Below are 24,250 nucleotides of genomic sequence, written 5' to 3'. Positions count from 1 at the left end.
TTCTCTCACTTTTGTCAGCATCGCGAGGCTTGGGCCAGGTCAACCCGACTTGGCCTGGACAATTTTTTTTAATAAAAATTTCAGAAATTAATAAAAAAATAAAAAATCAGAAACTGATTAAAAAAGTCCAAAAAATGAAAAATTCATAATTTTTTTTAAAAAATTGGTAAAATCAGAAAAATTTCAAAATTTTTTTTTTCAAAATTTAGGACATGGGTCATTTCAATTGGCCAATCCTATTTTTGACGATTTTGGCTTCCGATTTTTCCCAAATGATGATTTTGCCCCTCGTGGGCAAATTGTTCAGAAAAATTTCGAAAATTCCCAAAAAACTTCAAAAAGTAGGAAATTGGTCCATTCAGCTAGCCAATTCTATTTTTGGTGATTTTGCCTTCCGATTTTTCCTAAACCCTATCTGATTTGTTGCCGGAGTATCATGTTGTATAAGGGAAAATGGAATTTATTCATTCCGAGCAATAAAAGATAATTATAGCCACATCTTTCATACTTAGCATATGTACAATCTCAAGAGAAGCATGGCAAAATAAAAGGTTTAGTGTATTATCATTCCAAGAAACAAATCTGAAGCATCCCTATTTTGGCAAAAAAAATTGTCTTGGTCCAAGAGAATCCCAACTTTGGGGGCCTGAGGAAAGTTATCAAATGTGATTATGTAGTTATTTGATTTAAATGAAAAATTGGGAAGAAAAATTATTTTCCATAATAGAAATTTTATGCGATTCTCGAATGCATTTCTATTCCGCAAACAGAAATTTTATATAGCTACCAAATAGATTATGATTCTCTAAAACTTATCTAGACAATATAATCAAAAAATTCATTTTAATCAAAATCACTTTTTTGGAATAAAAACGTTACCAAACAGGCCCTAATTGTTTGAAGTGCCAAGGCTCTGAACTTTGTTCCGCTTAACCCCTCATGGAATGTGAGGGTACATACAGTAAACTACAAAAAGATTGAATCCTTGAAGGAACTCTTCCCTATCTTAATGAGAAAATCGCTTGTATTACTTGAAATAAATATTGAATCATTGTGAACATAAACTATTACTTTTAAGAAAATACTTTTCGAATTCATCTATTTTTCACGAAACAAACAGGGCCTAAATAATGATGATCAAGAAGTGTACAAAATGTGAGTGTTCAATCTTCGACCAAGTTGCGATCCAGAACTTTGTTGTTAGCTTTGACAATCTAATGCAGTTTAGGAAATTATTTACAACTTATTCCACATCATAATGTACATATTCACTGTACCCTTTTCGTACTTCATAACTAAAGACTTACCCCCCGACAAAAAGAAAAATAAAAAGTTCTAAAGACTTACCCGAATCTTAAAACTTTTTCAAAAAAATGCACCTCAGTCTTTTTGATGAAAATAACACAAAAAAGTACCCGCACAAAGCTCGAAAAGCCTATGTTAACCTCAACTTGAATTTCCCGACGTACGTACGTGCGCCTCCTAGCGAACATTAAGAATTCGATCTGCACTTTCTAAATATTTAGGATTTGATTTAGAGCTCGTACATGCACTTTCTAGCGAAGATTTAGAATTTGATCTGCACTTTCTAAATGTTTAGGATTTGATTTAGAGCTCGGCCATGTAACGATACATAAGTATTAAGAAGTTGGTACAATTTCGCACAGAATTTCTTTTGGAATTAATTGCGCCTATAAAGCGCAAATCCGAAATTGCTTTTAATATATGATGTTAGTTACCATATAGAGGGAGATCAAAAAGGCAGACCTTAATTGATTGCAATAATTGGTGATTTGATTACCAATTGTAATGAAGAGTATATTGCATATTCTCTCTTCAAAATGTACGACGTTCTAATTCAATCGTCAGAAAAACATTATAAAAAAACTCTTTTGGGAAAAACTCTCTCGAAGAACGATCAATCGGAGGATCGTTTTCTCATGTGCGATTGGAGCTCTTAATCTATGATTATCAAGGTATGTTCGTTCTATGTGATTAAAGATGATTCTAGGGCATATAATTTAGTGTAATCCGCTACGTATATATACGTATATGTATTGGGATCCGTTCCCTTCAATATCAATCACCAAAAAAACAATATCTCAATTCAAAATCAAACCGAACATTCGGAAAAAGAAACGAACACTCAAAGGAAGAAAAAAAGGGAAATTCTAAATTTTATCGAAACGTTTGAGCAAGTGAACGAATCTTGAACCAAAACAGAAGTATAGAACTCGTTGTCTCTTTTGTCTCTTCTTCCCTTTCTGTTCTGCATCGAGTCTCAAGGATTGTGGAGGCAGACACAAAGCTTCCCAACCGGCAAGACCTGGCAGAAAGCCCGGATGAGCTTGGCCCCGTACGCCTCCGTGCACTTGTTGGTGCAATCCGGTTGGCTGCACTCGATGACGACCTGGACGTGGCTTGCGACTATCTCGGGCATCGCAGAGTCCACCACCGAGGCGGCGAGCATCCACACCGCCAACGCCACGGCCACGGCCACGCACTTCACCATCGACTTCGCCTCCATCTTGGCGGATCGAAAGAGGAATAAACAGCAACTCAACTACGAGTTTTGCAAGGATCCACCAGGGAATTGTTGCAGAGGCATTGTTGGGGTTGTCGCTGCTTCAATTTATAGGCCTAGCGAACATTGGTTTCTTTCATGGCAAAGATGGTAAGCGGATCTAAAACATTCTCTTTCCAGAATTAATGCTTCATATCCAGAATGTGATTTCACAAAGAAAGGAAATGTATCGATCTTGGGAAATAATGAAGAATCCAATTTATCAATTTCCAATTATACATTCACTTATGAAGCACTTGCCAACTGAGACACATCTCAAGAAGAGCCAAGATTGCTTCCTTTTTCGCTTGGAAGAGGTCCATCTGTTCCATTCATAACTATGAACATCAGTATTAAACCACTAAATGCCTAAGGGCATTTTTGTTTCACGGAAAATTGAAAATTTGGAGAACATTTTCCGAAAAATGAATGATTCTATCGCTCGGAAAAATTAGGCAGCAGAAAATATTTTCACGGTCGACAGCATTTTACTCCTGAATATTTTCATGGGTGATGAAAATATTCTTCATTTATTCGTTCTTTTTTTAAGCTATACGGCCAATCTCTTTTTCTTTTCCGGAAAATGTTCTCCGGATCTTGAGTTCTTCGTGAAACAAACGCACCCAATGCCTGATTTCTCCATCACTGATTGCAGAAGCAGCAGGCTAGTGCCGCCGACAGAAGCACCCACAACATGGAATATTGATCTGTCAAGAAATTTGCAAACATCAACAGACGATTCAGTTGAAAACTTCCTTTTTCCAATGGAAAACAAAGGGTTTTTTTTTTTCCCGTTTATTTCATGAAAAATAGGGTCTGACCTGGGAATGAGTTTGCACTGGAGGCAGAGCCCTCAGCTTTCTGGGTCTTCAGATGTTGTATGCTCTGAGAAATGGAAGCTGATTGCCCCAGATATGACCTTGTGAGTGTCTTCATCAATGTGAACTCCTGAGTGCTGCAGAAGAAGAAGAAGAAGAACAAAAATGTACTTTGTGTTTGGATTGACAGAATTGCCGGAAAAAAGTGAACTTTGATTTGCTATGAATTTGCGCAAGAAATTGTTCCCACCTCGGACTGACCATATGGATGGAGCTAATTCTCTCTGCGTAGGCAGCTTCTATCCAGGACGAATTCGCCAATCTCTCCAGGATGTTCAGTCTCTTGTGGTTCGGGATCGAATTACTAGCCATGATCATATTCGCCGGAACCGTTCCGAATCTGTCAATGACCACGATGACTTTTGGTCAGGAAGCACAAGGGGGAGAAAACAGCAACTCGGTTTGCTGAATAGACCGAGACCAGACTGTCAAGATTATTAACTTCTTCTTCTCCCCCAGTTTATCTGCGAGCGAACATCAAATTCCCACCTGCTTTGCTTTACACAGACCGCGGTTTTACTGTTCTCGCGCGTCTTTAAACAGCTTTTGAAGTGATTAATGCAGGGCAATAGGCTTATGCTCTTTGATCTCAAACGAACTTTCTATGGGAAAATTAACAAGACTTGGGACTTACGAGCATGCGCCGGGGTACCCATTTATTTCTCTGCAGCCCCCCTGGGGACACAAGTACCTGCATTTACATGGAAACAACAGATTACGCCGATGACCTGATCAAATCTCGAACAGTCGACTACGAGATTCAAGTAATGCCAGCTTAGCTCAAGCTATGTACGAGAGTCCGAATACATACATGAAGTCTCTTACTGATCTTTTAGACCATGACTGATTATAAGGCCCTTCCCTGGAATAGAGCAGAGCAGTGTCTCCTCTCACAAACGCAACATCACCCAAACCTCCCATGAGGCACCTAAATGCGCCCGTGTCACCGTAGTACAAGCTGTCCCGGCGGCAACTAGTGCCGTTCTTGTTCTCGTCATGACATCCGCTGCAAATCCCTTGTCCTCCTCCGAGGCCAGAATCGGATGGAGCGCAGACCTTGGAGAAGAAATTTGCCGCGATGTCAACGTCGTTCATCTTTTTGGAACCGAACAACTTCCTGATGTGATCAACGGGGTAGGTCCACCCGGAGGCGGAGGAGCGTCCTCCGTGGCAGGACCTGTGGCCCTTGAAGTCCATTAGGCTAAGGCTCCGTTTGGACTCGCAGGACTTCCGGTGGACGACGGCAACAGCGGCGTAGGACTCAGCGCGGTTGCAGTAGATTTCATTCGCGATGGCTTTCATGGAAGAGTTGAGGAATGCAGTGAATGCCGCGCCTGCTTCCAAGTTTATGATGTCTGCTTCGCCTTTTCTGATGGAGTCGACGCATTCATCGCTGCTGTCTCTAATGACACTACCAGGAGGGAAAAATTGCAGTGGGATTACTTAATTAGAACTTACGAAGCTGAGTATTTTTCTCTACTCTTGAACTTACCATGTCCACGTGTAATTACTAGATTGGCTCAACAGATTCAAAAGGAACCGGCAGTCCTCCATTTCCCCCCTCACCGTGCACCACCTCACCGTCTCCTCGCCGGAGTCCTCATCTGCACTTCCGCTTGCTCCCTGCGCCACCGGTGCTGGAGACAGAATGTCCGCTGCTTCTTCACTCTGCTCTGCTGGTGCCAACGCCGGGGCAGGCAGATGTGACGGATGCTTGGATGACCTCGGGGGTGCCGGCGGGGAGTAATCAGTGGAGGCAAATCCGAATCCGGCATCCGGAGACAGCTCCCGCTCCGGCGGCAGAAATGTGGAGGCAGAGGAAGAAGGCTCTGGGGTGGGCGCGAAATCTGGAGAGAAACAGATATCCAAAGGAAAAAACCAGTTAGATAGGAATCTTAGAAGCTTTGAGCTTTGCATGCGTTCAGAATTGGAAGGTGGTGAGATTTACCGTGAATTACTGAAGCGCAGGCGAAAGAGGAGGAGGAGGAGAAGAAGATGAGGAGCGAGAAGAGAGATGAGATCTGCATCTGGGAGGTCAGAGATTGATCGTGAAGAAGTGCATTGGAGAGAGTGGAGAGGTTTGAGAAGAATCTGAACTTAACCCTTCTTCTTCAGTGTCGAACTTGTTTCTTTTATGATGCCAAAGTCGATAGCTTTAGAGGGAAGAAAGGACCGCCTCTAGATTTGCAATTTGAGTTGACTTTCTCTTAGTTTTCTAGCCATTGTTCTACTGGTAGCAGTGAGGAAACTAGCTTTGGAAGCAATTGCTCCCTTTTCTTTTTCCTTCTTTCGTGTTGGACGCAATTCTATCGAGTTGACTATTTTTTTTTTAGTAACTTTTATTTGTCTTTCTCGTCAATTTGTAAAATTTCCCGAGTTTTATAGTAATTCACCGATTTTTATTTCAGTGATTTCTCAACGCGTCACGTGCGAAGAGATTCACACAAATAACGAAGTACATTATAAAAAGACAACACAGCTCTTGAAGGGACTACAATCAAAGTTATAATTTTGACAGATTCTTTGCCTTTTTGGTCGTGTTTAGCACGAAAAAACCTGAAGATGCTGGACTTTAGTGTAAGCCTAACACGACCGCGTGTTGTGATTCTTGCTGCAAAATCTCAATCTTCATCTTTGCTTTAATTGCCAATATTGGAATTGGGGTTTCTCATAGGAATTAGGGCTCAAATAAGAGGGATTGATTTGTGGGAATTTGGAGATTTGAGGTTGATTTCAAGCTTTAGTTACAAGACCAACAAACGACACCATTCATCTAAGCAAAAACATCTAGTTTTGTTGAATGTCGGTCCATGCCATGCTGTCGCCATTGCATGTCGGACAATTGGAGATGATTGGATTACCACATCAAATAAGTAGGGCGAGACTTGGCTTGGAGGACATCAATGCACTTGCCCTCAAAGGTTTATGACTAAATTGATTCAATCAAAGGGTCTAAAATTCTATTAAATTCCGCATAATAAGTCTATGCCTTATTGTACAATCTTTGCGTCTAATTTAAGGTTGGTAATATTTTTTTGATAAATTTAAGACGTTAAGAAATGCAAATAGAAGATTGCAAACGATAAGACAAGTTTGTGAATTAGAAAAAAAATCAAATAAATATCCGTGAGTAACTCAAATGAGATTTGGTAATGCAAGAATGTACGGTTATCTAATGAGAGAAAAGCCGGTGAGTCAAGTACATTAGGTTGAAAAAATCTACAAAGAGTTCACATGTTTGGTAAAACTAAAAATTTAAGTAATGAATTTTAAATGTCCATAATCTTAAGTGCTGAAATACAATAATTTTTTACGCTAATTTAGAATTGATAGCTAAACTTTGTTGATCTCTCACCATATATATCCTTGCTTTTCCATTAATCTCTAATTCTAATCTTCCTCTCCAATCAAATATTGCAAAGTCCCGGTATCTATTACCGATTAGAATTGGACCATAACGGAATTTCGGTCTATACCGAGTTCTAATGATGATCGTTCATTTTTCAATTTGTAGAACTAAGTGACCACTCCCTTACTAGACTAAGAGGATTTTTTAGCTAGTTGAATAATTTAAGTCAATTCTTGTTTTAGGTTATCAAATAAGCCTAATCACAAGATGTTCTTAGTTTTTTAATTTTCAACATTTAAGTGGGTTATCAAACCGGCCTTCAGTAAATATAATGGGTTGCCAACCAAAACAAATAAAAAGTGGTAACTCGCTTAAAAACTTGACAAATTTTACTTATTTAAATGGGCATTAGTAACCTAAAACTAGTTGGTAATTAATCTAACAAACGTTGCTAAATCATTCTCATTTAGGTCGAATTGCTGACAAGTTATGCACGTAAAAATTTGTAATTCTTGAACTTCCTTGAAAAAAAAAATAAATCAAAGCCTAGATGAAGTCAGCAAAATCATGTGTGGACGATCCTTATGATTTGTTCCTCATGGAGAAAGATCATCAAGCGCAGTGTGTTTTGCTTGACCGAGGCATCAATTAGGCGGTCGGTCTGGGCATATTTTAGGACAACGGCGAGACTGTGAAATGGGGATGAGAGATCCATAGGGTGGAGGGATGAGCTGCAGAGTTGCAGGCCGCTCACCGCGGTCTCTGTTAAATTTATGTCTCGATTTTAAATCGTTTACGGATATAAATCGATTTGTTAAGGAAAAAAAATCTTGTGAATATCCAAGATTGACCATGTTGACTTTCATGAACACTAATATGTGGTACATTATACATGGACTTCTTTTGGCGGAACACAGGAAGAGAGGGCTCACATATATTCTCAATTCATATTTTATCTTGTGGGCCCAGAGAGTAATTAAAAGGAAAGCTAATAAAAGCTTAGGTTTTGCTTTTATTTGATAGTTTGCAGTAGTCACATATAGAGAACTTAAGCTCTTGATTGAAGCCGCATAAGAAAGAACGTATAGAGAACTTAATTGAAGAGTTCTTTGTTATGCTACACGAAGTGCTTTGGAAATAGAAGAGATTTGTATCGTAAGTTTCTTTTTTTATTATATCTAATTGAATTATTTTATTTGTAAATGCTTTGGGTTTGGGTATAATATGGGTGTGCGAAACAAGAGCGTATTGAACGATTGTAACTCTGATGCTTCGATTATAGTGGATTGTTCTTACCGGCTCTCCCCGTGGATATAGGTACCGATATTCGGACCGAACCACGTAATCTTTGATATCATTTATCGATTTTCGTTATTTTTCCGGGCTTTTTCACATTAACTTAATTTACAAGATCCTGATTAGTTTCGCGTTATGTTACAACAATTGGTATCGGAGCTTGGGATCAGATTTCCGGATTGTAATTTGGGGCTTTTACTTATCTGATTATTATCTAGGAATTCTGTTGTTGCAATTATGTATGGAGTGAAAACAGAAATCGAGAAGTTTGATAGGAGGAACAACTTTGGGTTATGGAGCCTTAAGATGGAGGCCTTATTGACAACTTAGGGTTTGGCAAAAGCATTGGAGGGAAAGGCTAATTTTCCCGAAACAATGAAAAATGTTGAAAAGGATTTGTTAATGAGGAAATGTAGGAGTTTAATCTTGTTAAATTTATCGAATGGAGTGTTAATAGAGGTAGGCGAGGAGAAGGATATCGCAGCATTGTGGGCAAAACTTCAAGCGCTCTATGTAACTAAGGGTTTGAACAATCACTTGTACATGTTGAAGAGGATGTTTCAGTTTAGATTTACTAAAGGTACGTCCATCAAAATCCACCAAGATGAATTAAATAAACTCATGATGGAATTAAAGAATGTCGGTAAGACACTTGATATGACGAGCATGGCATGATGTTGTTGGCTTCTTTACTAGAGTCATAGGAGCACTTTACTGATTCACTGTTATAGGAGTATACTACGATTACCTCGGAAGAGATAAAGTCCGCCTTATTTTCTAAGGAGTGGCAAAGAAAATTGCGAGATGAGAGTCTAGCGTAGGATGTAGCACGAAGACTAGTGATTCGAGGTAGAGAGCAACAACGAAGGTCCACTAGCAGCAAAGCTAAAAGCAGGTGTAAATCACTCCATAGAAAATCCAAGGGACGCGTGAAGTTTTTTGAATGTTACGAGAAGAGGCACATCGGGAAAGATTGTCCTAAGCTAAGAAAAAGAGGTGATAAATAGAAGGCTACAAGTAGTGTAGCGAACATTGTTGAGGAGAGCACTAGTAATGCGGTAGCTATCTTGTGTGTGACTATAGGTTCATCAGGAGACAAATGGGTGCTAGATTCGGGTTATTCTTATCATGTGAAGTATCATAAGAATTAGTTTACTACTTACCGGACTACGGATGATGGTAAAGTTATGTTGGGAAATAACGCAACTTGCAAGGTTGTAAGAATTGGGATAGTTTGGATTCATATGCACGATGGTGTGGTGCGCACATTGAGAGAATGGAGACATATACCGGAGCTCAAGAAGAACCTTATTTCTCTAGGGACACTTAATGATATTGGGTGTAAGTACACTGCTAAAAGTAGAGTATTGAAGATTTCTCGAGGTGCCATGATAGTGATGAAAAAGAAGAAAGTGAGTTCTCTCTATCATTTACTAGGAGAGACCGCGATAGGAGGTAAGTTAGATTTTGACTTGACTCGGTTATGGCATATGCATTTTGGGCACATGAGTGAGGTAGGTATGGTGATGTTGAGTGATAAGGGATTGTTAAAGGGTCAAAATATAGGTAAGTTAGACTTACGTGAGGATTATATCTTTGGGAAGCGACGCCAGATTAAGTTTACTACAAGTATTTATTTGATCAAGTAACTAATTGAGTATATTCATTCGGATGTCTAGGGCCCATCTTCGGTTCCTTCGAAAGGATGTGCCCGACATATGCCGACTTTTATTGATGACTATTCCATGAAGGTATGTGTATAATTTCTGAAGCAAAAATATGATGTATTTGATCGATTCAAGGAGTTTAAGGCATTGATTGAGAAGTAGCCAAATAAACTAATCAAATGCTTGAGAACCGACAATGGCATGGAGTTTTGTGGTAAAGATTTTATCGAGTTCTGTGAGAGAAAGTGGATTATAAAACACTACATAGTACCCGGGACACTACAGTAAAATGGGCGTAGCATAATAGATGAACATAACTTTACTTGAGCGGGCTCGAAGTATGCTTTCACATGCTGGAATAAGTAAGGAATTTTGGGCCGAAGTAGTGAGCATGGCATGTTATCTAGATCAATCGATCTCCATCATCTACTATCGAGTAAAAGACTCCGAGAGGAAGTATGGTCGGGGAAATCCGTTGATTACCTTGAATTACGAGTATTTGGATGTCATGCGTATGCTCATGCGAGTAATGGTAAGCTTGAGCCGAGGTCGAAGAAGTGCATATTCTTGGATTATGCACATGGGGTGAAAGGCTACCGATTGTGGTGCACCGATCCCGGATCACCTAATTTTCTAATCAGCAGAGACGTGATCTTCAACGAGATTGCAATGCTTTGATAGAGGAGTCCTCATACACTACCGGCAAAGTAGATAGATCATGGTGTAAATAGTGAGGTGGAGCTTCAGGTGGAGACTTTGAAAACCTCCGAGGTAACAAATGTTGAGACCGTAGATGGGGCAGCAGTTTCTTAAGTCGGTGATAATGAACATCCAGCACATTCGTAGCATAGTATAGCCGTAGACAGACAGAGAAGGCAAATTAAACCACTAGTATGTTATACTTATACGGATATTGCTTATGTCTAGGTGATGAGATGGAGATAGATGAGCCTTCGTCTTACTCTAAGGCGATGGTTAGCTCTAAGTTGTCCCAATGGCTAGGGGCTATGAGTGAAAAGATGAAATCACTCTATCGAAATTAGACATGGGAGCTAGTTGAAGTACCCAAAAGCCAGAAGATTTTTGGAAGTAATTAGGTCTATAAACGGAAAGAATGCATTCCCGGTATCAAGGCAATGAGGTATAAGGCAAGACTTGCAGCAAAGGGGTATACACAAATGGAGGGCATTGACTACAACGAAGTGTTTTCTACTGTAGTAAGACATACCTCTATTCGTGTTTTACTTGCCTTAGTTGCTGTATAGGATCTCGAGTTGGAGCAACTTAATGTGAAAACAACATTTCTTCACGGTGAATTGGAGGAGCAAAATTACATGAGACAGCCGTAGGGATTTGCTATTTCGGGTAAGGAAGACCACATTTACTTGTTAAAAAAAATCATTATATGGGTTGAAACAATTTCCTAGGCAGTGGTATAAGCGTTTTGATGATTTCATGGCTAGTCATGACTATTCGAAAGTCAAATGGATAGCTGTGTTTACGTTAGGAGATTAGATGATGGGTCTTTGATATATCTGCTATTATATGTTGATAATATGCTCATAGCAACTAAGAATATATCTAATATTGATATGCTAAAGAGGCAGCTAAGTGTTAAATTTGAGATGAAAGATTTAGGTTCTACAACGAAAATTTTGGGTATGAGGATTTTGCATGTTAGGACTGCAAGAGTATTACGTTTGTCTCAAAAGAAGTATATTGAGAAGATTGTAACACATTTTGTGAGTACACTATTAGCAAAACACTTTAAAGTTTCTAATAAGTTATCACCACAGATTGAGGAGGATGAAGAGCTTATGCCTCGTGTTCTTTATTCTAGTGCAATGGATAGTATTATGTATGCTTTGGTATGCACTATGCCCGATATTTCATAGGTTGTGAGTTTAGTCATTCGTTATATGAAGTATCTTGGTAAAGCTCATTGGGAAACTATGAAATGGATCCTCATATATTTAAAGGGGACATCGGACATTGATATAGTATATCGGAGGAATAGTAATGGCATAAAGACCATTAGTTTTGTGGATTCTGATCATGCGGGTGACTTGGATGAATGCAGGTTTTTAGCGGGGTACATGTTTATGCTTGCAAGTGGTGCAATTAGTTGAAAGGCGTCCTTACAAGACCATGTTGCCTTGTCGTTGTCTAGAGCCGGAGTACATGGAACTAACATTTATAGCGAAGGAGGCGATATGGCCATAGGATTTGCTCTTGGACTTTGGGTTAGAATAGAAAAGTGTTGATCTATACTATGATAACCAAGGTGCGATATATTTGGTGTATAATCCGGTTTATCACGAGTGGACGAAGCATATTAATATAAAGTACCACTTCATCCAAAATGTTTTAATAGAGGGTAAAGTTGTTGTGAAAAAGATTGCTATAGCAGAGAACCATGCAAATACTATGACTAAGCCTATTCCTTTAGCTAAGCTCAAGCTTTGCTTGAGCAAGAGTGGCGTCTGTAGAGAGTGAGCACCCATTGGGACGATGGAAGAGCAACATAGCTAATGAGCACTATGAGTTGGCTTCAAACATCGAGTCAAGGTAGAGAATTGTTAAATTTATATCTCGAGTTTAAATCGTTTGCATATATAAATCGGTTTATTAAGGAAAAAAAAATCTTGTGAATATTCAAGATTGACCACGTTGACTTTCATGAACACTAATGTGCAGTACACTGTACATGGACTTCTTTTGGCGGAACACGGGATGAGAAGAGAAAGTATACAGTGTTTGTCAAATTCCACGTGGTTAGTTGATGTGGCACATAAGAACACATGTGGACCACTGAAAAAATGACACGTGGTAGTGAGGAGAGAGAGTCAGTTCATTTTTTCACCGGCTTAAATTTTCCTCTCTCCTCTACTTTGCTCTACAAATGTAGCTTGCAACAAGCAAACATTGAATGCTATCCCTTCCTCTTTCTCTCCTCCCTTCAAATTCGTTTCTCCTTCTTTAGGGTTAAGCTATGTCACTCCTTCGGTTGAGTTGCCATCGATATAAATCGGAGCATGAGAAATGAGAGAAAAGCAAGTGAGAAAGCGCATTGGCCGAGCAAAGGAATGGCGCATGTGCTCCCTATTGTCTCAACCACCGTTGGAAGAAACTGAAAGTTTGTCCCGCTCGAAGTTCCGTTGATGGTGCCGGCATGTGTTCCCGACCGGAATCTCTCCCACGCGAAAGGTAAGAATCTCACTCTACTCTCATTTAGGAAGAAAAATCCTCATATGTTTATGCAAATCTATGATTTTTGTGCCCTTTTTTGCTTCAATTTCTCAAAGCAAAGACGTTGAGGTCATCATTGTTATACTGGTTTTGAAGTGAATTGCTATCTTATGTGCACTTGAACAAAAGGAGAAACTTTTTGGGTGAATTTGATTTGGAACTTCAAAAATGAACAAAAGATTTAGCCAGAATAGAACAAACTTATAGTTTCTTATGTTGCGTGGGAATTAGAGGTGACACCCAAATCGATGTTTAGCTTCAAGAAGCTCCAAGTCCATGGAAGAGTCCAAGAAGAAACTTCGTGGTATTCATCACGCCTATTCGAGTAGATAATCCGTTACTTTCAATTGTCCATATGTGATTTCTTATGCTTTTCGTACTTTGCGATAAAAATTGGGATTAAGGAGATGAGCAGTTTGTTTTCTTTTTCTGGATTTTTGTGGAACAGTGCTATCTAACACGAACAAGAGGTTCTTGTATGATGTAGGAGTCTACAACAACGATGATGACAACAATGCAGTCTTCTTCATTGCCCTCTCATTCTACCTCAATCTTCTTTGTTGTCTCCATCCATCGAGATAATTAATTGAGCATCACCCATAGGTAAGCTTTAAATGCCGCTACTCTTGTGTTGCAAGTTTGTTGCTTTTCGATTACATTAATTTTGTACTCTAAAAATGTTGCTTGCTATAACTTGTCGTAGCTCAACCTTTTTTTTTTTTTTTTTTCCAATTTCCGAAAGGTAGCAATGTTGAGGTCATCGTTGTTATATTGTTTTAGAAGCGCGTGTTTACAAGGTGCGGATACTGTTTTACGTACATTGTTTTCACGAAACCTACTCTTGATCTATCATAATTGAAATAAAGTATTGACATACAAAAAAATTTGCATTGGCTTACATTTTTACTATTATTTTGGAGATAATTTATAGTCCTTGGTAGCTAGTTTGACTTGTTCTTTAGGAAAACGGGTATGACTTATCTCTTTAGATTTGAAGTTTTCTTAGAGTTTATCTTTCTTCGTAAAATGATTAATTTTTTTTTTTGCAAAAAACTTGTAGAGGCTGTAGAGCATGATATCATCGTGCATAATGTTGCTAAAGAATTTGAAATTAGAATTGGCATGACATTTGCTAATGAGGACGAAGGTTGTAATACATATAATGCATATGCAATTTGCAAGGGATTTAGAGTGCAAAGAGGACAAAAATCAAACAATAGGAAAGGAATATTACGAAACATGCACATTTTTGTGTAATTGTGAAGGATACTCTCCACCAATCCTACCTCATTAACAAAGAGATGTTTATAGGATCATGAAAAGAACCATATATAAAGCTCGCATTAAATTCAAAATCGAAGATGGAGTTTGGGTAATTACCAAGTTTGAGGAGGTTCATAATCATCCATTCATTGATGAAAAAAAAAAATCTTATACGGTAATATCGGTATATAACAAAAAGTGATAAGAGTACTTTGACTTCTTTGGTTGGGGCCAATATAAGGGCTATGAAAGCGTATTCATACCTTAGTGGTAAAGAGGGAGGACAAGAGAATGTTAGCTATACTTCTCGTATTGTCAAAATTTCTACCAATCAAAGAGAAGGGATCCGATTAGAATGGGTGTTGTCAAAGGCTAATTAATCATTTTAATGGAAGCAATTTTTCTTATACTTTTCAATTGGATGAGGACCAAAGGCTAACCAATTGTTTTTGGCATGATTGTGTATCCAAGTTGGATTATGAAGCTTTTGGAGATGTTGTGGTATTTGATACTACTTACCGTACAAATAAATATAACATGATATGTGCACCATTTGTTGACTTGAATCATCATTGGAAAAATGTTCTATTTGGATATGCATTTCTATTGGATAAAACTATTGCTTCTTTTGTGTGGGCATTTCAATCCTTTTTAAATGCAATGGGTAATAAAGCACCCAAGACTATTTTTACCGATCAAGATCATGCAATGGCAAATGCCATTAAAACTGTTCTTCCAAGTACTAATCATCGTTTATGTATATGGCATATTGGAAAAAATGCTAAGCGTCATATAACACATCTTCTTGCAAAGCTAAGCTTTTGCGATAAGTATTGGCATAAGCTTTTATATTAATGCCAATCTAAACTTGAAATGAAGAACAATTGGAAAGTTACATGCCACGAGTGGAACTTGGGGGACAACAAGTGGTTGGATAATTTGTATCGCTTGTGTCATAAATGGCGTCCTACATTTGGTCGGGATACTTTTTCTGTGGGAATTAGATCTACGCAAAGAAGTGAGAGCACTAATAGTGTCTTTCAAGATATGACTTGTAAGACCATGACTTTGTCTGAATTTGTTAGTCATTATGAGAAGCAAGTAGAAAAAATGTGCAATGTTGAAGTTACTGATGATTTTGAGTGTGCTCGAGGAAAGCCACAAATTATGACTACAAATAGTGGAATATTGAAACATGTTGAACATGTCTATAGTCATGTCATTTATAGAAAATTTCAGGCTAAGTTTTTGCATGCTATGTTTGAACATATTCCGAGATCAGATACTGATGGGTCATTGCACACTTATATACTGGGAGTTGAAAGTAATGAAAGAAAGCATGTTATCCATTTTTTTCCAAGCGATTCTACCATTACATAAAGCTGCAAGTTAGTGGAGATGCAAGGATGGTTATGCAAGCATACTTTATATATCTTGACACATGTTGTAAATGTTTTACAAGCATTCCATCACAATACATTTTGAAAAGGTGGACAAAAGCTACAAAAGAATATAGTCATTGTGATAATGTTGGAGAAAGCTTTCATGATGCGATAAAGTCAAAGAAATTCCGCTTGAAGAGGTTGATGCAATTGTCTTTCAGTGTTATGAACATCGGTGCAAATCATGATATTACGGAGAAGATTGTAACATCATACTTGTTGCATCTCCGCTCTTGTATCACGAACAAAAAGCAATCTTTCATAAGTAAAGATGATATTAATTTCTTACGAGAAAATGATGACTCTAAATATGTAGAAAATTGTGGAATTCAGATACTCGATCCCCTTCGAAGAAGGCCAAAAGGTGTACCAAATACTCGCTTGAAGGGCGCTAGTGAGAAGCGAAAAAGAAATGAATCTCCATGCACAAAAGGGATTTGACCCCAGGTGCATGATGTGAGAAAAGCCCTTTTTTTCCCTGTTTGTGGTTCATTAATATGTAATTATGTGTTGTTGAGTTCTATTTTTCCTTTTATGATTAAACTGCCACTAGTTTTCCTTTTGCCCACTATTGTTTGATACTATTTACCATGAAACAACAATCAAAGATGCCATTTTCTTTTATGTTATGTCTGTAGGTCTATCCAAAGGATGTTGCCATGTTGTCTTCAAATGTATGCTTTAAGTACTCCTGTCCTTTGTCTAGCTTAGTTTCCTCTCCATTTGCCTACTAATGCTGTAACTCTCCCTGGAGCGTTGGTTCCACTAGTCTAAAAGTTCCTTATGTGATTGGTTACACTAGTATAGGCAATTAATAGGAAAAATATAGAGCGTTGTCAGTTGCAATTTAGTTTGAAAATGGTCATGTTTTGTTTAGCTTCTTCATTGAGTGAAGGTATCAATTGTAAATGCATGAAAACTGTTTTGTTATCTCCGGTTCATATCTAGTGAACAACTTACTAATCATAAACTACTTTCCCATTCTATTTGTTGTGTTTATTTTTAATGGCATCTCCTTTATGTAGTTAGCTTTAGAAAATTTCTTTTTTTCTAGATGAAGATAGTAGCAAGCATTAATGGTTTTTTGCGACATCAACAAAAGGCAAGATTCTTAGTTAATGTGAGCAGCTTCCTACAAATTATTCCTAACGTGTGCTCAATTTTTACCCATTTGAGAGCATATTTATAACTACTATTTATCATTATGCTCCGGAAACCTTCGGAAGCACAATTCCCTCTTTGGCAAAATATGGCCTTTCTCTTGTAACCAATAGCCTAGTAGGCTGCTAGCAATTTTTGTTGTTGTTGTCAGAATTGCTAGTAACTTGACAATGTCAATTTTTTTGAATACTGAGATTACTTATTGCCTTCTTTTTGAAAGAGCTTGCCATTTCCACTCCCTTTTGAGTTCGTTGTACAATATCAATTTTTGTGATACTGAGGTTACACATTGCGCTTGACAATGTCAATTTTTTTTGTGATTACCGAGGCCAACAAGATGTCTTTTGTCATAATTTGTCGATAAGCTTGTTCAAAGGAAATTTGTCTGTAGCAAAGACAAATTATACTTAATGTTGTAGTAAGATTATTTTGAAGTTTCTTGGGTGCAAGCTTGAAACAATATGAATAACCATAAATGTCCTTAGATTTACTCAATCCCCCTGTTGACTTGCTCATCAAATAGACTAGCACTCTCTAACTTATAACAATGCAACTAGCTTCATTGAGCCATAAAATGCCATAGAGAATTGTAGATGCAAAAGAGTTAATAGACAAAGCACTTCATGAGCAATCAAACATTCAGAAGGTTGAGAGCAGAACATCTTTTGGATTAGGTCCTTTGCACTATCAAATATTTAAGGGCCACAGTTTTGAATCAAAGTCATTTAGACTATTGGTTCTTGAAGAATAGTTGGTTTGGGAGGGGGGGGGAGGGGATCAAGGCATGCTTTGAAAAGTTGACTGGTGAGATTCTGGCTTGCAAATCCATTGAGATAGATTGGCTTAGTTTGATTATCAAACTTGGTTTTGTCTTTTAATTGCCTATGAACTTCTCTCTATCAAGCATTTTTGTTGCTCAACTCTCTTCTGTTTCAAGTCCTCTTGTTGTGCATAGTAGTGATAGGGTAATCAAATTGAGTCGACCCAGCATAGCACCGGTTTCAAATGCGAGTTCAATTCCACTAGTTATGGAACCAAGAAAGGCAAAAATTCCTCGTACTCTAAGTTTCTTTAAAATCATAATAAAGCAAGTTCTACATAACCATCAAGATTGACTATTGTAATTACCTATATAGTAACATAGAAATCACAATTCCAAAAAAGAAATATATGATGACTCCATATAATATTAGTAGTGGCATAATAAAGCCTATTTTTTCCTAACTTCCTTCAATTGTCCTTTCATGATTGTCCATTCTTCATTTTGGCTTGATGCCTTTCCAGAATTGATCAGGTCCACATTTTTAGATGAATAAATCCTACATTCCTCAATATAATCTTCAACCCATTGCCCAAACCCTCGACAATTATCTGTTTGAACAAAAAAAAAACCTAAGGAAAAGCAATATTATTACATATGTCACTACATGCACAATATAATAAATTGATACACTTACATTATAAGTTGAGGCATAATATAATCTTCCTCAATTACTCAGATTCTTTTGCACTTTTTTAACATGGCATAATTTCCCTTGAAGATGTAGACATATCTTGGATGGAAAATCAATCGACCAATTTGCAGATCCTCGTGATGTCATACTAAATAATACCATATAATCAAAATTAGATTAGATAATCAAGCACAACATTCTAATTAGAAGCAAGCCATACTTGACGTCCCCCCATCCCCGTCTCCACCGACCCAAACTCCATTGACGCTACAGAAAAAGGCAAAATAGAGTAAACCCATAAAGCGAAGAAAAATGAAGCGAACCCAGTTCAAATATTTCCTTGAATAAATGGTAGGTGACTTGGCAAGATAGTTTAGGCTCAAAACTCAAGCAAGAATTCAAGACAGATTACTATGCTTAGCGTTCGCACCGCATCGCTTCATAAAAAAAAAAAAGAACTACACAAAAATCACGGATTTGCGGGAAACACATGAGGATTTTCTTTCTAAACGAGAGTAGAGCGGGGATTCTTACCTTTCTTGTGGGAGAGATTCCGATTAGGAACGCACGCCGGCACTATCAATGGAACTTCAAGCCGGACAAGGTCACTTCCGGTCTCTTCAAGCGGCGGTTGAGAAGAGTGCGAAAAGCATAAGAAATCACATATGGACAATTGAAAGTAAAGGATTATCTACGCGAATAGGCTTGATGAATACCATGGAATTTCTTCTTGGACTCTTCCACGGACTTGGAGCTTCTCAAAGCTGAACATCGATATGGGTGCCACCTCTAATTCCCACGCAACATAAGAAAATATAAGCTTGTTCTGTTCTAGCCAGATCTTTTGTTCACTTTCGAAGTTCCAAATCAAATTCACCCAAAAAGTTTCTCCTTTTGTTCAAGCACATTAGACAGCAATGTACTTCAAAGCCAGTATAACAACGATGACCTCAACGTTGCTGCTTTGAGAAACCGAAGAAAAAAAGAGAAGGTACAAACATCACAGATTTGCGGAAACATATGAGGGTTTTTCTTCCTAAACTAGAGTAGAAAGGGATTCTTACCTTTTGCGTGGGAGAGATTCCGGTTGGGAACACACGCCGGCACCATTAACGAACTTCGACTAGGATGAACTTCCGATCTCTTCAAGTGGTGGTTGAGACGAAAGGGGAGCACATGTGCCATTCCTTTGCTTGGCCGGTGCACTCTCTCATTCGCTTTTCTCTCATCACTCACGCTCCGATTTCCATCGATGGCAACTCAACTAAAGGAGTGACATAGCTTAATCCCAAGGAAGGAGAAATGAATTTGAAAAGAATATAGAGAGAGGAGGGGATAGCATTCAATGTTTGCTTGTTGTAGGCTACGTTTGCATAGCAGAGTGGAAAATTTGAGCTGATGAATTTTTTTTTTTTACTCTCTCTCCTCATTGCCATGTGTCCTTTTTTCAATGGTCCACATGTGCTCTTTTGTGTCACGTCAGCTAACCACGTGGGATTTGACAACCACTGAATATTTTCTCGGAAGAGAGGGCTCACATATATTCTCAATTCAGATTTTATCTTGTAGGCCCAGAGAGTAATTAAAAGAAAAGACAATTCTTTAATTTGATAGCCTGCAGTAGCCGCATATAAAAGGAAGAAGACGCGGAGCCATACAGTAAGCTCTTGACTGAAGCCACACAAGAAAGAATGTACAGAGAACTTGATCGAAGAGTTCTTTATTCTGCCGCACGAAGAGCTTCGAAAATAGGGAAGATTTGTATGTGAGTTTTTTTTTTTAATATTATATCCAATTGAGTTATTTTATTTGTAAACGTTTTGGGTTTGGGTATAATTTAGATACGGGAAACACGAGCGTATTGAATGATTGTAACTTTGATTCTCCGATTATAATGGATTGTTTTTGCTAGCTTCCACCATGAATGTAGGTAATGATATTCCGACCGAACCATGTAATCTCCGGTGTCCTTTATCGTTTCTTGATATTTTTCTAGGGCTTTTTTGCATTGACTTAATTTGCAACATCCTGATTAGTTTCCGCGTTATGTTACAACAGTCTCGCCGGTGAAGGACTAAGCCGAAACTGGCGCTGCAGAGCTGTAGAGCTACAAAGTTGATGCGGCGGGCTGTTATCGGGTATGTTCGGTTTCCGTCCATGAGTAGCGACGTAGTCCGAGAGTGCTTGACGGCCCGAATTGGTAGTCCAAGGCCCACCATAAATGGCAGGGTACACAGCCCATGTAGGGATATAACCTATAGGCTTTCCTTTGTCCAAAAATATTTGACGTATTCAATTCATCCCTTTAAATACTAACAATAAGCTTCGATTTAACGGCCCAGATTATCTCTTGCAATGCGAATTCCTCATTTCAAGTTGGGGAATGTTGCATAATCAATGCTTGAATTGGCATTAACTTTCTAAATTTGTCTTCGAATTGTAGTTTGTGCGATCAAATCATTTGATTTGTAGAATCGGTCAAAACAAGTTCCGTTCACCATTAGTTCCAGCAAATTGAAGTTAACTCAGTTGATGCTAGCAAAACATCTAGTATTGAAATAGTCTTTGCCATGGTGAAAAACTAGAAAGCTACCGAAAGTTTCTCTTAACGTTGTATCTTCAAAGTTATTCTTGCAACTTAGTTAGCACAAATTCATCGTCCAAGGTGATAACGGCTATCGGTTATGTCGAACGATACATTAGTTTCAATTTGCTGAAATTAGAGATCAAAAGACTGTGATAGAATAAGTTGTGCAATTCAAGGATTCAATGGCATAGATTATCTCACGGCGCCTCCTCCAGATTTAAAGCCATTAAATGTCTCGTTTTACTACGAAGTGGCTATATAAATCATCTTATCTTATTAAAACCAAAAGGCCATACCTCGATATGCATCTTTCCTGTAGTCCAGAATTCATTCTAACCGTTGATGTCATATTGTCCTGTCTAAACCTCCGCCATTGCTTCATGAGTAATGCACAATTGCGATGGGTGCTGTAGTAAAAAACAATCATGGTGGAAACCCTACTATCCTGCCATGCAATAGACTTTTCAAAATGGGTCATGAATTTATTTCTTAATTTATACTTGATGCACTGAGTTGTTATATGTGTTAATAAATGTGTTATAAATAAGTTTAAATGTTGATATGTATTGAATTAATTATGGGCTTGGGCTAACATTGGGGTTTGAGGATAGTAGTATAAATATTGCTCTTTCTTAAACTATTATATTTGACCCGCCTTTTGTAATCCTTGATTCTATAGTGGATTTTGCTTCTCCTCTCACAATGGTTTTTCCAGCAAGGCTTTCCATGTATATCTTTGTGTTCTTTTCTTTTTCTCAGTTTTAATTTCGTTTTAATTTCTGCATTGTCATATCATTAAACATGATATGAGTGTTAAATGGGTAGTAAATGGGTTATAAATGATTTTACAACTTAAACCCAACCCACCTTTATGACTTTATCTTCATTCTCTCTCACCCTCCTTCGATCTCCTCTTGGTGTTTGCAATGCAGCCAGGGTAGTAAATGAGGGACGCTGAACTCGTGACGGTCGACGTGAGACAGCAGAATCGAGCCGCGAGGTGCTAACAAACACAAAGAGAGGGGGCACTGATCTACTGCAGAGAAGCCAAACCAAAACCAAAACCAAAACAGACACCACGATTCCCACCCTTGTTCCTTCCAACACTCTACACGATAAAAAAAAAAAAAACCCACCCCCAACCCCCTCCCCCCCCAAAAAAAAAAAAAAAAAAAAAAAAACAGCAAAACAACATTTCCCATTTTTTAAGGTGGCGTAGGTTTTTGCTCTGCCTCTCTCTCTCTCCTTCTCCCCATTTTCTGCATAGAAAGGGAAATGGGGAAGCTTTGCAGCTTTTTCTTCTACACATGGAAATATCGATCACTCTCCTACCAGAACGCCACCTCCATCTCTCTACCTTCGTTGGACGGCAAAAAAACTAGATTTTCAGTTGTTAATTCAAAACCTTTTTTGCAAGTGTGTGTGTTTTTGTGGTAGACACTTTAGTATGAGAATCATGATAAAAGTGCAATTAGATCCCGGATATATATATCTCCTCGAGTGACCTTAGAAAAGTTCTTCTCTTCTTCTAATATAGGTAAATTGTTTTGTCCAATGACATACGGGAGATGGGTTACTAAGAAAAAAAGAAAAGAAAAATGATGTAATAGTCCATGAACTTTTAATTTGTTCAATTTGGTCCCCGAACATTAGTCTGATGTGCAATGTTATCTTGGAACTTTTACTTTGTTCAATATGGTTCCTGAATTGTTGGAAAATATTCAAACTAATCCCTACAGTTTAGGGACACTAATGAACATTCCCCATATAGTCAATGGACAAGTCTGAACATATACCAAAAGTTCAATGATTACATTGAACATATTAAAAGTTCAAGGTCGATATTACACACTGGGCTAAAACTCAAGGGCCATATTGCATGTTGGGTCAAAGTTCAAGAACCATTTGCGTCATTTTTCAAAAAAGAAAAAAAGCGAGGAAAATAGGGGTTCTTGCATATTTATCATATGTAAACCCCGTTTCTTGTTTTCTTACCTAAAGAAAAATTTAATCTAGGAACTTTAGTAAATTCATCGATCAGTGAATGTTCACATGCGTATGTAGTCTCTAAACATAATCACGGATTTTCTTTTTCTATACTGACGATGGACCTAATAAAAAAAAAATACAGTTTCCTTTCTCTATATATCACTAGTGGTGTAATCGCGGTGCGCTCCAATTCTTAGTCAATGATCTTCTCATAATATAAATTATGTCCCGCTGTCTCCAATAGGGTTTTGTTCTTATACACTTTGTCCCCTAGCGTTTAACCTTTTGTGATGATGGTTTTATGTACAGATAGAAGTATCTGGTTCCATTAGCTATCCATCTGACGTGCACAAATTCCTGAGGGTTGAGGCCGACTGGCAGGGCATGTATGATTTGTGCATAGGAGAGTTCAGAAAAGTCAAATAAGTATCGTATAACCACCCTATTGACTACCAGAGTCAACCATGTGTTCTCTAGGGTTTTGGGGTTATGCAAGAATCTGTTTATCTGTACATGCTTGACTTGCTTGAACTTTATCTTTTTATTTAGTTTGGGCCACTTTAAGCTTTATAGCTAATTGCTAAGGAAGTAGGAAAAACTGCATAGTTGTTACTTGATGAATCTCTTGATTTAGATACGGCAGGCCTCGTATTAAAATTACATCTCCCGCTCACAGGTGACTTCAAAGTATGGCTGTCCAATTTATAGATGGAGCCTTGTCTTAGGGTATCTTTATTTCAGGAAAAAGTTCATGATAAAGAAAAATATTTTTCATGAAAATTACTTTTGAGGAAAATGTTTTTTTTTTACTTATTTAAGCATTCTTCCTCTCTCTAGAAAGTTTTTTGCCTTTTTTTTTCCCTTCTCTCGTCTTTCTGCTAAAGTCTGTTGTCTTTTATTGATAATTTCTTTGGCCGTAAATGATTTTCTGTTGTCTAATTATTTTCTGTTGTCTTTCTTATCAATTTATGAGAATGAATGATTTAATTGTATTTGAATTTTTTGCCAACCAATTATAATGTTCTATTAATTGTAAAAAAATTAGGATGACAATAATGTTGATCATGTACTTTTTGAAACTCTTAAGTCTTTACTATTACAAAAGTTTGATCTCGAACCTCTGTTTAGAAAGCATTGGATGGGAGTAAAATGGAGGAGGTATGGAAAACCTAAAAAATTTCTCCTCCCACTATCTTCACAAAAATTTGAAACTATATCCAAGTTTCTTGAAATCCTCTTTATTTTCCTCCACACCAAGAAAAAAAGGTTCAACAAAATGCAAAAAGTGTCAATAGAATTAATTTACCGTACACCTTTGCAAATTTCTAGTCAAGTAATGGTAGAAGTAGATA

At 37.9% G+C, this 24,250-nt stretch overlaps 1 protein-coding gene across 1 annotated transcript; it reads right to left on the bottom strand.

Annotated features, from left to right (window-relative positions):
• Positions 1–3,184: 3,184 nt before the first annotated feature.
• LOC115754097 (ovotransferrin-like) lies at positions 3,185–5,518 on the bottom strand. The gene is made up of 7 exons (XM_030693026.2): positions 5,390–5,518; positions 4,934–5,288; positions 4,253–4,852; positions 4,076–4,132; positions 3,632–3,781; positions 3,385–3,518; positions 3,185–3,270 (listed from the first exon to the last, which is right to left on the bottom strand). The coding sequence occupies exons 1-7, from the start codon at positions 5,466–5,468 to the stop codon at positions 3,206–3,208; spliced, it is 1,440 nt and encodes a 479-aa protein (XP_030548886.1). The 5' UTR covers positions 5,469–5,518; the 3' UTR covers positions 3,185–3,205.
• Between the last annotated feature and the right edge of the window lie 18,732 nt (positions 5,519–24,250).

Source organism: Rhodamnia argentea, chromosome 8, assembly GCF_020921035.1.
Source record: "Rhodamnia argentea isolate NSW1041297 chromosome 8, ASM2092103v1, whole genome shotgun sequence".
NCBI classification, from domain to species: Eukaryota; Viridiplantae; Streptophyta; class Magnoliopsida; order Myrtales; family Myrtaceae; genus Rhodamnia; species Rhodamnia argentea.
This window is presented reverse-complemented; position numbering and strand designations above follow the sequence as displayed.

Bases quoted from the DNA above. Each gene is read 5' to 3' on its own strand.
- LOC115754097 (XM_030693026.2), bottom strand. From the start codon at position 5,468: ATGCAGATCTCATCTCTCTTCTCGCTCCTCATCTTCTTCTCCTCCTCC. The intron at 3,782-4,075 runs GTAAGTCCCAAG...GGTCATTGACAG, and splicing joins GGGTACCCCGGCGCATGCTC to ATTCGGAACGGTTCCGGCGA. The intron at 3,271-3,384 runs GTCAGACCCTAT...ATTTCTTGACAG, and splicing joins CAGTGCAAACTCATTCCCAG to ATCAATATTCCATGTTGTGG.